The sequence below is a fragment of the Onychomys torridus genome, chromosome 10 (genome assembly GCF_903995425.1).
Source record: "Onychomys torridus chromosome 10, mOncTor1.1, whole genome shotgun sequence".
Taxonomy (NCBI): domain Eukaryota; kingdom Metazoa; phylum Chordata; class Mammalia; order Rodentia; family Cricetidae; genus Onychomys; species Onychomys torridus.
In genome coordinates, this window is record NC_050452.1 from 89,680,408 (window position 1) to 89,694,919 (window position 14,512).

Here is a 14,512-nt window from a genome sequence, read left to right on the forward strand (position 1 = left end):
AAAAAGACAAACAAAAACAACTCCAGCAGACCAGGTCCCATTTCTGTTCCTCTAAATATCCATCTTTGAAGCTCTGGTAATCTACAAACTGCTGTCATTCACTACATGAAAAGAGTGATACAAATACCATCATGTTCAGAGATTCATCGGGATCTGAAGCCCATCAACCACATTTGTGATATTAGATCGCATACCAAATAAAAAGGAAGAAGAAATTTCAGAATACCTTGCATCATGGGTCAGAAATTATACACAGCAGTAATAACCTTTGTGTAATACTGATTGTTCAAAGTTAAAAGTAAGTTTGATTTTTAAGGTATTTTCTTTCTAATATTTCATTAAATATGTTCAAATGTTACCAAATATGATATAAGACAATTATGAACTCCAGAGAGAACTCATTTGAATGTCAAAAATATATGTCTTAGAGTCCTCTTTGTTTTTAATATGCATATTTCTCTCAAAAGGCCAGGGATCCTGGGTAGAAGAAAATATTCCCTGGAAGCCATGGATGGTTGCTGTTTCTACCACAGCTGTTTTGTTGGCTTTGGCAATAATCATCGGTCTTCTGGTTTACTTTTTAGTGTATGGTAAGACCCACCTCAGTGTATTATTTTGGAAATTTGAAAACAGACTACATATATTTCTAAATCTTAGCATTTTCCCCAATTAGAGAATGAAATTTGCAGTTGCATGAATTTGAGCAATAGTAACCTTTAATATAAAAAAATATTTCTAATATTCAAAACCTGATGCTATTCATGTAATATCATCCTTCGAATAGCACAAGAAGTTCACATGATATGCTGTTTACGGTGTGATAAAATATATGCTAACAGCAAAAATTTCTTGTAGTAGAATTTTTGAGTTTGCTGTCAACTTATTGTATTGTCATTAATAAATTGCTTAAAATTTTGAATTATCACCTACTATGAAATACCGCCTATAATAGGTAGCAATTGTGGCAGAATACAATAAATAACCATGGTGGCTATGAAGACATATGGTTGTAAACTGGGTAGGGAGAGATACTAGCTACAGATATTGGGTATTTACTTTTCTGAAGTGTACTGATTATATGACTGTCAGTCTGTTTAGTGTTGTTGTAATAAAATGCTTTATAAAATGGGATACTTTATTACTCAAAGAAGCTTCAGATGATGGACAGTGATGCAGGCTGGCTTGAATGACTGCAACAAACTCCATCGAAAACATGGAAGACAGTATTATGAGAGGAGTGCATTTTAGGGTTGAGTAGTGTCCGAAAGAAAAGAGGTCACATGGAAAGACAGGACATGGGAGACAAGGAAGAGCATGCCTTTCATAAGAATTAATCACCTGTGAGGACAAACCCACTCTGTAAAACCAATATTAATCTCTGGACAGTCATGGTAGTCAGCTTCTCTTCTCCCAAACCTGTTAGAGGATCCAGGCTGTTCAGTACTATTATATGGAGGACCGAGCTTCCAGCATGAAAATATTCAGAGAGAAATTACACATCCTCTACTTCTTTTGCCCAAAGTGGGTTAGTATCCATCTCTGTTCTGCCTTTCAGATCAGAAGACTTATTACTACCAGGCCTCCTTCCAGATTCCCAGCATTAAATATACTTCAGATTTGTCTGTAGAACAGTCAAGACTTCAGACAAACCTGAAACAGAAACTCAGCAATGAGGTAAATATATGATTTGCTGCTAGCATCATGGCTGCCCTGGAAGTATGTAAGGTGGAGGGCAATAAGAGAAGACACTTGATGTCAACTTTTGGCCTCAACACAAATCCATGTATACATATGCATGCATCTGCATACACACATGATCTTCTAAACATGTGAATATGTATACACACCACACTGGCAAGCAGAAAACAATGTAGAGAATATTGTTAGTTTATAAATGATACAATACAAGCCAGATTCAGTCTTTGGTGTGGAGTTTATTGACTAACTCACAGTACTAGTTGCAGATAGAGTAAACATTCTCCTAAAAGTAAATATAAAAATCAGTAACTAAATTGAATTTTGTATATTTCCTGTATATGATAATAATAATTTGTACATGTACATGGAATGTATATATACCCAAAGCATAGCAGGTTCTTTATAAGATAACTTGAAGTGGTTTCAATGCTTTTTATAGTAGATTTTCTAAATATTTTATAAGTGTATATAGTTTTATACTATAAATTATACATATATAAATAAAATTATTTCCATGAAAAAAAAACCCTTCTAAATAAGTTAAAAGGAAGCATTTGGTCATTTGTATTACTAATTGCTATTAATCTCCTGAAATATATCTCCCCAGTCTGCCGATTAATCACATGACATTTCATTGAAGAGGACTTCATAAATTAAATGAGATGAGTAAACAGCATTAGTCTTATACAGCTAATTTCACAATTTGGCAGTACTACTGAGATTTGTGCTGCTGCTCAAGGTTAGCTTGACCGAGTCCATTTGATGAGTCAATGAGAGTAAATGGGCTTCCAAGAACCACCATCCTGCTGCCACTGCTCCTGCCTTGTTAAGAAATAAGTAGATCTAGGATATTTTACCATTGATAAAGTATTCCATATAGTAAAGCCCAAATGGCACACTGTGGCATTCATAGACGTAATTTATTCTAAGTAAACATTCTGTACATTTCTCTTGATAAGTAATTAAATTCTGGGAAGTGACTGTGTATGCATCATCCTCCCAACCCCATTCTCTGAAGAATCAAAATTTCTAAAAAGGTTTTACAAAAACCTAAAAAAATGATCTGGCTATCATACTCAGAGACTAACATAACTGAGTTTCAAGACATTGGACATCAAGTGGATGATGAGTCCATGCATGACAGCCTTACACAGTCTCTGTGCTTCAGCTCCTGCTTTTGAAATGTTTACCTGAATTCACTCTTTGTGCTGATCACCTTCAAATTATAGTAATGATTATATGACAATAGGATTATGCTCAAATGAACTCCTTTGAGATAACTATAAACAAACACAAGGTCAATGACATTTCGTGTTACAGTGGATTTTAAATAAGCATTTTGAAATGTACACAATACTTAACAAAATTCACTTATTTTTCAGATAGATGTGATATTTCAAAGATCCAGTTTAAAGCATCATTATGTCAAATCTCAAGTTGTCAATTTCAGGTAACCACAGTTAAACAATTAACACGAGGAAAAGCCAACCTTGTGCTGTTTGTTTATTCTTAACCTATTTCCTCTGCAGACAGGATATGAAGACTTTCAATATACAAAAGAAAAGTTAGCACATTCTTCCCACATTGCAATTGTTCCCTACACAGTGTGTAATGGGAGGGTGTCTTTAGTAATCATGAAATATGCTCTACTTTTCATCCTTTTAAAAAACAAAAAGCATTTCAATTTAAGATTCCTTAAATCCTAGTTACTTCTGTTGATTTTACTTGTTTTATAATACATATTAGCTAGGAATATTTAAAATACAAGAGTGTATACATATATGTGTTGTAGAATACTATTTTAAGGTGTGTTACTTTTGTTTATGTTGCATTTGTTTAACTCTATGAAGCTGTGTTACTTTGCCTGTCTAAAACACCTGATGGTTTAATAAAGAGCTGAATGGTCAATAGCAAGGCAGGAAAAAGGATAGGTGGGGCTGTCAGGAAGAGAGAATATATAGAAGGAGAAATCTGGGAAGAAAGAAGAAGTAGCCAGAGAAGGAGGAGGACTGCAGGGGCCACCCACCCAGCTATTGCAGCAAACCACAGAATAAGAAAGAAAGGTATACACAAATAGAGAAAGATAAAAGCCCAGAGACAAATGACAGACAGGTTAAAGCCAAGAAAAACTGGCAAGAACCAAGCCAAGCCAAAGCTGGGCATTCATAATTAAGAATAAGCCTCTATGTGTGATTTATTTGGGAGCTGAGTGGCAGGACCCCCAAAAGAGTAAAAAAAAAAAAAAAACATATGTGATATAAATACAAAGTTGGATTTATAATTTCCATTTTCCACTACAATTATGATCAAATTTTATAGGTAGAAGGTAATCCAGGACTTAACATCTGTGTGATATATAAAGTGATAATCATGACAATAAACTGCATCAAGTATTTGTTTTCTTTTCTTAAAGATACAAATCACACTGAAGTACAAATAATATAGTATTAAGAATAATTACTAGGCCATTGTCTCACTTTGGTGACTTTCTTTTTCAGGCCCAGTAATAATGGTTTGAAAGCAGACATGCTGATTAAATTTCAGTTTCCCCTTAACAATGTGGACACTTTGAAAAGCCAAGCTGATAGCATTTTGCACAAGAAGTTGCAATCTACTGAGAGCTTCTTGAAGAGAGACATTTCATTTCCTTATCTTAGAGGCAAGGAAGACTTTTTTCTTCTCACAATAGTTAACCCTTTGAACTGTCTTATGTCTACAAAGAAAGCGTCTTTATTTCACTATAAAACAAAACCATTTTTATTCTAGGTCTCTGAGTCACAAATGAACAGCTTCTCATTCATTTGGCCACAAAGATTTTCTTCCCTTGGTTGGTATGAAAATAATTATAAGAACTGTATGATTACTCAAGTATAAAAATACTTTTCTCTTACTAAAAGAAACATAGGCATCATCTTCTTAATTAAGTAACAGTGTGCATATTTAAAAACAACCTAACCTCCACTATTGGTACACTAATCTCTAAATCTTTTTTTTTTTTTTTGGCAATGTTTTCCCCATCTGAATCTAGAAGGTGAAGGTAATATGAACACAAAAACCATAATAGATAGGGCACAAACATGATGTGAGCTTAAGTGGAGCTCATTTTAGGTTAACATATTCTTCCCATAGCACACAGGATCAGCTTGGCCTGGGACATAGATTGAGCTGAAGAAAAATGCCAAGCCTTGCTAGGATATATCTCAGCCATTAAAAAACAAACAAACAAACAAATAAAAATCTATCTCACTTTCAACACAGACATAAAGAGGTAGTTGATAAAAATTTGGTATATGAGGTTTTAAAAAAGTTTTTATAATTCTCAGACAGCCTCTAAATTAATTTAGGGATTGTCATAGTTCATCAGAATTTAAGATACAAAAGGAGATAGAAAGCTAAGAGCAAATTACAAGTTACCAGTATATGTTTCCCCATCACTTCCCCCCAAATTGTTTGAATGATTATGATATATCAAAAGGAAAGTTATATTTTGGTTTGCCAAATGGAAAGATCACAAAGCCCAGCACTTATCCTTCCTCAATCGAGCATTGGTCATAATTGCTATTCATCTATTCACTCAGCAACTATGTATTGAAAGTTATTCCTCCCAGGAACTGAAATCTCTGCACACCTAGAGTCAATATTCTAACTGAAAGGAGAAAGACAGTGAATTAACTGGACAGCAACAAATAATGTGGAATTCCATGAGAGAGTAGAGCATAACATGAGACTTCAGCTTTCTTTGTCATGGATAAAGGGAAGGAATCTTTTAAGCTGAGATCTGAAAGACATAATAGCCCACAGGAAAAGGTTTTGGGTAAAGTGTTCTGATGAAGTAGGCAGCTAGCTGGTAAGAGATTGCCAGCAGAAACAACACCTGAACACAGTCAAGACCTTGCATGCCAAGGTAGTAAGGAGGAGGAGCAGCTCAGTGACACTGGGGACATATTAGGGTCCTGGCCACCTAGGGCTAGCTAGGAAGTCTATATTTATTGTAAAGGTTAAGGAAGACATAAGGGGATTTTTATTATTGACAGAGCCTAATCCTAAGGATTTTCTGTAATTAACTTCCTAACAGTCTTCCAACCCAATGTCCCTTGAGTCTGACTGCTGAGAACTGCTGGTTGCTATGGCTTTACCAGAGGCCATGGAAGTATACAGCAGGTGACAACTAGTGTTCAGAGGTCAACCCACTAGATGAATAATTCTCTGATGGGGAGCCCCACTTGGCAAAGCCTTGGGGTCACTAACTGTAAATGACTATTTGCTTCTGTCTGTAATTTCTCTCATGTGCCACACTACATTTCTTGCCTAATAACAGCTATGGGTATCCTCCCCCACTGCTTGTGTGTTTATCTTGAGAAAATATTTCATCTTTTGGGCACACATATAGCTGTGGATTTTCAGGAAGATGATTTCTGCATAATCTGTATATAATTCTGATGAATAGAAATAATACTAGAATAAACTTCATAACTGACATAGGAAAGTATTCTGTCATAAAGACAGTTAATTTTAGACTTCAGAACAAATTCAAAACAGACTAGCTGCCCCTGCAGAAAACACACAAATTCCCAGGTGTTTATTGCTGAACAAAAGCCAGACATGAAGCAACTTTGGTGGCCATAACCTCCTGTAGTAATTGACTGTCTGTATATATCCCTACTACTCAAGTTTCAGCCAACTAATTGCTTATTACTTAGGTCCTATGTTTCAATGTCACTTTCTGTCTGGAAAAGAGCTATATGCATGGCCAAGTGTTACTCACTGGCCAGTCTGTGGGACTTCCCTAGCCTAAGAAAAAATGGTGTGACTTACATCATGTGTTACGAGAATGGGTTGGACCCTGAAAATGTAACTTATCGTTGTCCAGAGTTGGGCTGCTGTTGAGGTGAGTGAGGTGTAGGGGAGTGTGTGTGTGTGTGTGTGTGTGTGTGTGTGTGTGTGTGTGTGTACGCTGAAAGAGAGATGTAGCTGAGTGGGTAGAGTGATATAGAAGATACAGTTGTGTGGAAAAGAAACATGTACGTAGGAGAGGTGTATGTGATATGAGATGTATAGCTGTGGCTGTGTGGAGATTTGTAACTGTGTGGGACAAGAAAAATGAAGGTGTATAGAAAAGAGATGTAACTGTAGGTAGAAATATATGGCTATGCAGGAGAGCGATTTGTATTTATGTAAAAGGAGACATATAGCTGTATGTAAAGAATGTAGCTATGTGGAGATAGATTTTCAGAAAGAGATTTCTTAGGTTGAAGTAAAAGAGAAAGTTATCATCAGAAAGCATGTGTTTCCTTATTTAATCCTCAGATAAAAAAGTTTAGCCTCCAGATAGATAAGAATTTTTTCCTAAAGTCCCACTACTCTGAGGCATTCTATACACAACTCTGGAGTAGTTCTGGAAGCTGGACTCTGAAGCTGTGTTATCTGACCTAAAGATCTGACTCTGAAATGCCAGTCTAGTTTTCATCTGAATATACTTACTCCGAGTCTCACTACAGTGCTTGCATAAAGTGAGATATAAGTGCCTTGGGAAGACAACCACAGATTACACCATTTGCTATTTGACTTATGAATAGAAATGATAACATGTTGGATGCAGGTATAATTTGATACAATGGTAAAAAATCTGTGGGCCAATCCTAGATGCCAGGCATGGAAGACAGTTTGAACACCTGTACTAATGTAGTATCATGCAAGTAAGGATGCTGTAGGGCACATTAAAAATGGCCCTACGCGTCTTTTACTTAATTTCTACTTCAATGAATTGGTATGACATTAGTCTTTCAGACAAATAATGTCTATGTCAGTGACTTTGTAATCATACCAGGATCCTCCTGAAATCTATGTACAACTAGAATCTTAATTGATATTATGTTGGCTTTCCTCATTAGTACAGTTTTTCCCAATCTAAGGATTTCATGCCATGTAGGCACTGTATTTCAAATTATAGCAGTTATGTCACTGAAAAATTACCTTGATTTCATTTTTTTTCCAGAAATGAATGCAGCACAAGCAGAGAATATTCTAAACAGTGGTAAGTCCACAGTTGCCACTGATACATTATTAAATCAAAGAATCACACTCAAAACACTTCATCCTTTCTCCATCATCATGTGTGCCATTTCTCAAACACCTATTGTGTTTCTAGAGGGATATGTGGCTTACTTTTAATCAATGAGAAAATTACTAATAGTTAGACTTGCTTTCATGAATTCTATGCAATATTTTCTCTTTCAATATTAAGATTCCCTGCTGACCTCTTTAACAATTCCCTTGAATTTTTCCAGTTTATTTTTATTTGGCTTACTTTGTTAAAATATAAAATTTTTCATAGATTTACATAAAAGCCACTATCTTAATATGTAAAATAATATTTATTTAATGGTTTTAAACATATTAAATAAATGTCAAATATCACTGGAGTAACCTGTTACACATAACAGGACTCAGAAACTATGAAAAACTAATATCAAAGGAAAATTGCCTCAAATACACTAAAGATGATAGCTAACTTTTGATTATTAGTGACTTAATTACAAAATATGCATACTCAATCGACTTGAATATCCAACACCCTCAGAATATCTACTTTTAATTTCAATGACTATTTTAAAGGCAAGACACATCCTTAAATGTTTTCATGCTTCACTATTTGTTGAAGACATCCAGACGCATTTATAACTCTCTGCAAAGAACCATGTTATTTATTTCTGGCTGACAGATTGTGGCTTGGGGATGGAGTACCCGCAGACAGCCAGAATTGCTGATGGCAAACCTGCAGACAAAGCTTCCTGGCCATGGCAAAGCAGCCTGCAGGTGGATGGTGTCCACCTCTGTGGTGCATCTCTGATTGGTTCCCAGTGGCTCCTGACCTCTGCTCACTGCTTTGATACGTGAGTCCTCGGGTTACTCTCTTGAGGTCCCCAGCCCCATTGCTTCTCACATTCATATCCCATCAGTCTTACCTCTTCTTCACCCTTTCCATGAACATCTTAGTCCCTTGTTGATAGGAGTAGAAAAGAATATCAATTACTAAAGAAGAAGGCAAAAAATTTATATTGCTTTCAATTACAACTGAATATATATTATGTAGTAATCTCAGTTTTAACTAGAAACAAGTTAATAGTGAAAAATCAACTATGCTCATCACCTTTCCTTAAATATATTGAAGTTTTCTTTTAGTGCCATTAATTATATCCCAACTTATAATTCACATCTGATATTCTACATGAATATCATTGGTTATATGTTTTTATTTTCTGTATGGCTGTTAAAGATTTGACGTATGGTACTGCTAGAGAAAAAAAAAGGAGATATGATAACTCTAGTGAAATTCAAATAAAATGGGGAAATATTCTGGATAAAATGCCCAATTGAAAAGAATCATTAGAAAAACATACAAATTATGGCAACAAATTTATCTTTTTTCTGTATCTCTGTCTTTTTTATCTTTTTGTCTTTGTCTTCCTCTCTGTGTACCTTTGAATAAAAATATATAACTGTGCATGATTATGATTATGAGTATGTATGAGTATTTACAGAAATATATAGAGAGACCATTATCTCTAGTATTTTTATTTTCTTCAAATAATATTATGACAAAATAGCAGTAATGGGTTGTTTCTTTAAAAATGCATATTCATCCTCAAAAATAATAACTAAATCTATTTTGTAATAGAATATTTCTTCAACTAGAAAGCAGATTATTAGGATGGGAAAGCCTAAAAACAAGATAGTGGAAAGAGCCAAATAATGACCTTAAAGAATTTGCCCTTCTCACACCTTTTTGTTCCATTGCCCATCTAGAATCCTGGGCAACTCTAGACCAGAAATGACCCCACTGTGTTCCTTTTAATTTGTGATCAGTTACAAAAACCCCAAACTGTGGACAGTCAGTTTTGGAACAACCCTGAGCCGTCCACTGACGACAAGAAAGATGGCATCCATCATCATTCATGAGAACTACGCATCCCACAAGCATGATGATGATATTGCTGTGGTCAAGCTCTCTAGCCCAGTCCTGTTTTCTGAAAACTTGCGCAGAGTCTGTCTCCCTGATGCTACTTTTCAAGTCCTGCCAAAGAGTAAAGTGTTTGTCACTGGATGGGGAGCATTGAAAGCAAACGGTGAGTACCTCAGAAAAAAAATAAGAATACCAACAATGCAAATCTAAGCTGCTTCTTCTGAATGGAAATTTCTAATCAAATACAAAGGATAAATCAAGATAATCCCATGAAAATCACAGCAAAAAATATGAAAACTTCAGCTATAAACAGTGTTGTTACACTTATATTTAATACAGTAGTTAATGTAGTAACATATTTAGCCATTTTATAGACTATTTGTATACTCTTAGAACTTTCTTTTTAAAGCTTATCAGAGGGTATTCTTTAATATATCCTTTTTCAGCCCCCTTCTTTCATATGTAGTGAGTCAGTTCTGTCTGTCTGACTCACACAATTTTCAAACACTAGTCATGATGAACTCCATGTTGAGCCAAACTGTAAACAGAAATGGCTTTGACCAAGGAATCCAAATAGCTATTCCTGCCTGACATTAAATATAAAATGGGAGCCACTAATCTGTATATCTCTGAGATTGGTGGCAATATCAAGTTGAGACATATGACATTTTGATCCACTAAGTAATGCCCAATAAACAGCAAGCACAGATTTTTAGATGTAGCCATGAGTCTTGGGTTGCTGTGCTTCTTCTTTATCATCTTTTTCTTTTTTCTTTTCCTCCTCCTTTTTATTTATTGAAAGTAGATTCCTATACCATACGATAAATCCAGACCACAGATTTCCCTCCTACTACTCCTCCTAGCTCTCTCCCCACCTCCCTTTTCCCCAGATCCATTATTCCTCTGATTCTCTTCAGAAAAGGTCAGTCGTCCAGGAGACAATAACCAAACAGGTCAAAACAAGGTACACTAAGACAAGGCAAAAGCCCTCATTTGAGGCTGGACTAGGCAACCCAATAGGAGGAAAAGAGTCCCAAGAGCAAGCAAAAGAGTAAGAGACATACCTGCTCGTACTGTTAGGAGTCCCCACAAAAACACCAAGCTAACAGCTGTAGCATAGATATAAAGATCTCTAAGTCCCTGCATTCTTAATTATGCCAATTATTTTATGCAAAGAAATGGAATTTCATATGAATGTCATTTTTAATTGAAGCTGTTAAATGAAAACATAGTGGCTTAAAATAGTATTACATTCAAGAAAATGTCATTTTTGTATTACAATCCATGCAAATGAATCAATCAATCTTGTAAGTGAAGAAGATAGGATGGGTGTGTTATCTTCCTATTTGTATTGATGTTTGTTTTGAACAGTAAGCCATATTATTTCCATTGTACACATCATCCTTCTCATGAAGCAATTGGATCCCACAGAATGAAACTTGATTCTTGGTAATACTATTCTTTCTAAATGATTTATAATTTGGAAATATCTATGTCCTTTGTAAAGTGATACTGTGGGAATCTGGGTAGATTCCAGGTGTGAAAAAACAACTTGTGTTTAAACAGACATTGTTTATATGATTATTCAGCCATGTAATTATGGCATGACTCTTAACCGGGTGAACTTTAATTTTCCCAACTAAAATCTAGAATACTTATGTCTATCCTTGGTAATTTTTGCAAGGACTAAATAGATGATAGTAGTAAGTGTACCAAATATGGTATCTACACATAGAAGTCACCCTAAAGTATAACTGATCCTGAATGCAGTCATCCAATCCCAAATTCTACAACTTTAAAACTGATGTTTAAGCTCATGTCATAATGACAAGACTTCCAACTTCTCCCATTTATTTATTATTTCCTTATTTAGGTCCCTTTCCCAATTCTCTGCAAGAAGTTGAAATAGAGATCATAAGTAATGATGTATGCAACCAAGTTAATGTATATGGTGGTGCTGTATCATCAGGAATGATATGTGCTGGCTTCTTGACAGGAAAACTAGATGCCTGTGAGGTAAGTATATTCTAATCCACACCAAAAATGACTCTACCCAATAAGGATGAAATAATTGATCACAGAGTAATGTCATTTAACACAGTTGCATGAAATTTGCTTGTGGAGGAAAGAGGAGATGTGAAGAGGGACTGAAGAACCACAAGACATATAGCTCTTTATGAAACACCATATTGAGCAGAAATATCTAAACAAGGATTTCAGTTGCAAATCAGAACTCTTAGTAGATATCAATAATTCAGACAGGCAGTAGAAAATGAGCATGAAGCCACAGAATCAAGGTCAAGTCAACTAAATTTTTAATATCTCATTCCTATTAAGTTTAAGCCACAGGGAGACAAGATCTGCTGATATTTATACTTAAATAGCTTGTGTCCAAATATAATTACACTATTGAAAAAAATAATTACCTGCAGTTATTCCTATAAATGTGATGCATCACAGATCATTTTTCAAATTTCACAAGTAGCATTTTTCCGTACTCGCAACACATTGATTTTAAGCACTAAGCATTATCAGTTCCAAATATGGCTATTTGAAGAACTAAAAATAACTAACAAATTGAAGAAGTGATTTTTAGCATTTGTGGCTGGGCACAAGAACATTGTGATTTCTTGATGAATTAATATTGGCTCTGATAACTTGGCATGTGTGTGATATTTGTTGTATGCACAGGTGTCACTGTTGACCTGACATTGGCTGTCATATAATGTTAATGAATATTTGTTCATTTATTTATTCAACTTTTTGTGACTCGCAGGTTACTATGGACATTACTGAGAGAAACTAAAATTTTTTTTAAAAATGCAATGATGTTGCAATTTCATCAGGGCACATGTTATTAAAACAAAGGAAGAAAGTCTGGGTTTAGCTACACATTCTAGAATACAAAGTGTCTTTCCAGTCACTCCCTGAGAAGGAAGAACAAGATGTGTATCCAACATACAATGGAATCACATGACTTAGAGAATAAACATGATACACTCAGGAGCTGATATTCTTGTCTTATTGGCTCATGCTTCCTCTTGCCATTAGTACAGTAAGAGCATGAAGATCTCAATTACAATGGAGGCCTGAGGGAAAGGAGCCAAGGAGGGTTGCCCTTAGTAGATCAGCACGTCCATGGCGTGCAACAGACACTGGAGGAGACTAAGAATAGGAGGGAGAGGAGGGAGCCTCAGAGTCCCTTCAGAAGCCTCTGCCTCCTCCAGACTCTACCATTTCCCTCGTTTTAAGAAATTGTAATGAACTATCACTGGGTATTTTTTACTTTTGGAAAGGATAAAGTCATTAATTAAAGATAAATTTTAAATCTTTTTTTTTTAAATTTTGGGTTAAAAATAACTGAGAAATCCTCATGATTTAAGTATATAAGGGTGTTTATTGGGGACTCGCTTTAGCCTTTCAGTAATAAATATGGCACACTTGAAAGAACATTTCAGAACACCCTTCTACTGATTAGTAAGAGAGTGGAACACAGTGAAAATCCAATTTAAAACAAGGCATCACTTCTAGCTAATGGAGTTAAACAAGCTTTGTGGAGGAGTTAGCATGTTAGTTCCAGGTATGGGTTTATTAGACAGTCAGGAGCCAATTAGCTCTCATTTCTGACATCCTTTTATTTCTCACACTGGTTACATGTTTTTCCTCTTTTCTAGGGTGATTCTGGAGGGCCCCTGGTTATTTCAAATGATAGAAGTATCTGGTATCTTCTTGGAATTGTTAGTTGGGGAATCGACTGTGGAAAAGAAAATAAGCCTGGAATTTACACCAGGGTGACTCATTATCGGAACTGGATTAAATCTAAAACTAACATCTAATGCAACAGCCACCCCTTATTCAAACTGGAGTGTCACACACTGGCAAACTGTATTCAGTGTTCATTGCCATGAACATAGTCATCTAGTTCAAGATGCAAATGAGCATGGTGTGGTGACCTTAAATCAGAAGGGGGCAGACTTTCTTTCACATCATTGGAAAGTTTCCACCAACCATGACCACAGAAGATGTTCTCTGCTCCATGAAGATCTACATTCCCCAAAGTGTCTGATTGACTCCTTTCTTGCCTACTCCATACTTTGTTCAACTTACAGTAATCTGGAGGTTGACTAAATACTACCTGAGCAGCTACCCGCTGCTTCTCTCCAGACCATTCTCTGGTGCCACCATCGTTTTTGTCTTCTCCATAGACAATCCTCACTGGCAATTTGTTGGTCCACTGACCAGACAAGCCAAGTTAATCAGTCTAAGCCTCTGGTGACAAATGGTGGAGAAGGCATAGACGTGAGGCTAGGACTGAGGTGATGACAATGAGCAGGCCCACTCCTTTTCATCTTCAGATTCACGTGCAGCCTGTCTCCGAACCTCTGCATTTGTATTTTTGCATATTTTACTTAGATATTTACTTAGTTTATCTGATATATTTTGAATGAGTGGATGAGATGTTTTAATCACATAAGAAAAGAATCATAGAAATTTCCTTGTATAAATACCTTTTCATACTTGGAAATTAAAAGTGATGTTTTTGGCCCTTTTGTTAATGAAAGGTAAATGAGTAAGAGTCTAATAAGGTTACTCTTAGTTCCATCTCTAAATTGAGAGATGTTTCAATACTTGTATAAGTTTATTTCTTCAATTGTAGTTTATATTCTCTTAATTCATTTTATTTAAACAGTTTTATTTTCAACCAGGTTTAGAACAACTAAGTACCTGTAAGATGAGAAGTCAGCATAAATTAATGCCAAGAAAATATGAATATCTGACATGTGAAGCTAAAGTATCAGTAGACATCCATAAAATATTTGATACAAAATGTTAGTAAAGATGCTACTGTGT

The 14,512-nt window shown here is 35.5% G+C and overlaps 1 protein-coding gene across 1 annotated transcript; it reads left to right on the forward strand.

Annotated features, from left to right (window-relative positions):
• The first annotated feature begins 447 nt into the window (after positions 1 to 447).
• On the forward strand, positions 448 to 13,497 carry LOC118591949 (transmembrane protease serine 11G-like). The gene is given in 10 exon segments (XM_036200374.1): positions 448 to 501; positions 503 to 590; positions 1,556 to 1,674; positions 3,081 to 3,148; positions 4,197 to 4,357; positions 7,694 to 7,732; positions 8,420 to 8,591; positions 9,565 to 9,824; positions 11,535 to 11,677; positions 13,336 to 13,497. Coding segments are annotated over 10 exon segments (1,266 nt in total).
• Positions 13,498 to 14,512: the final 1,015 nt, after the last annotated feature.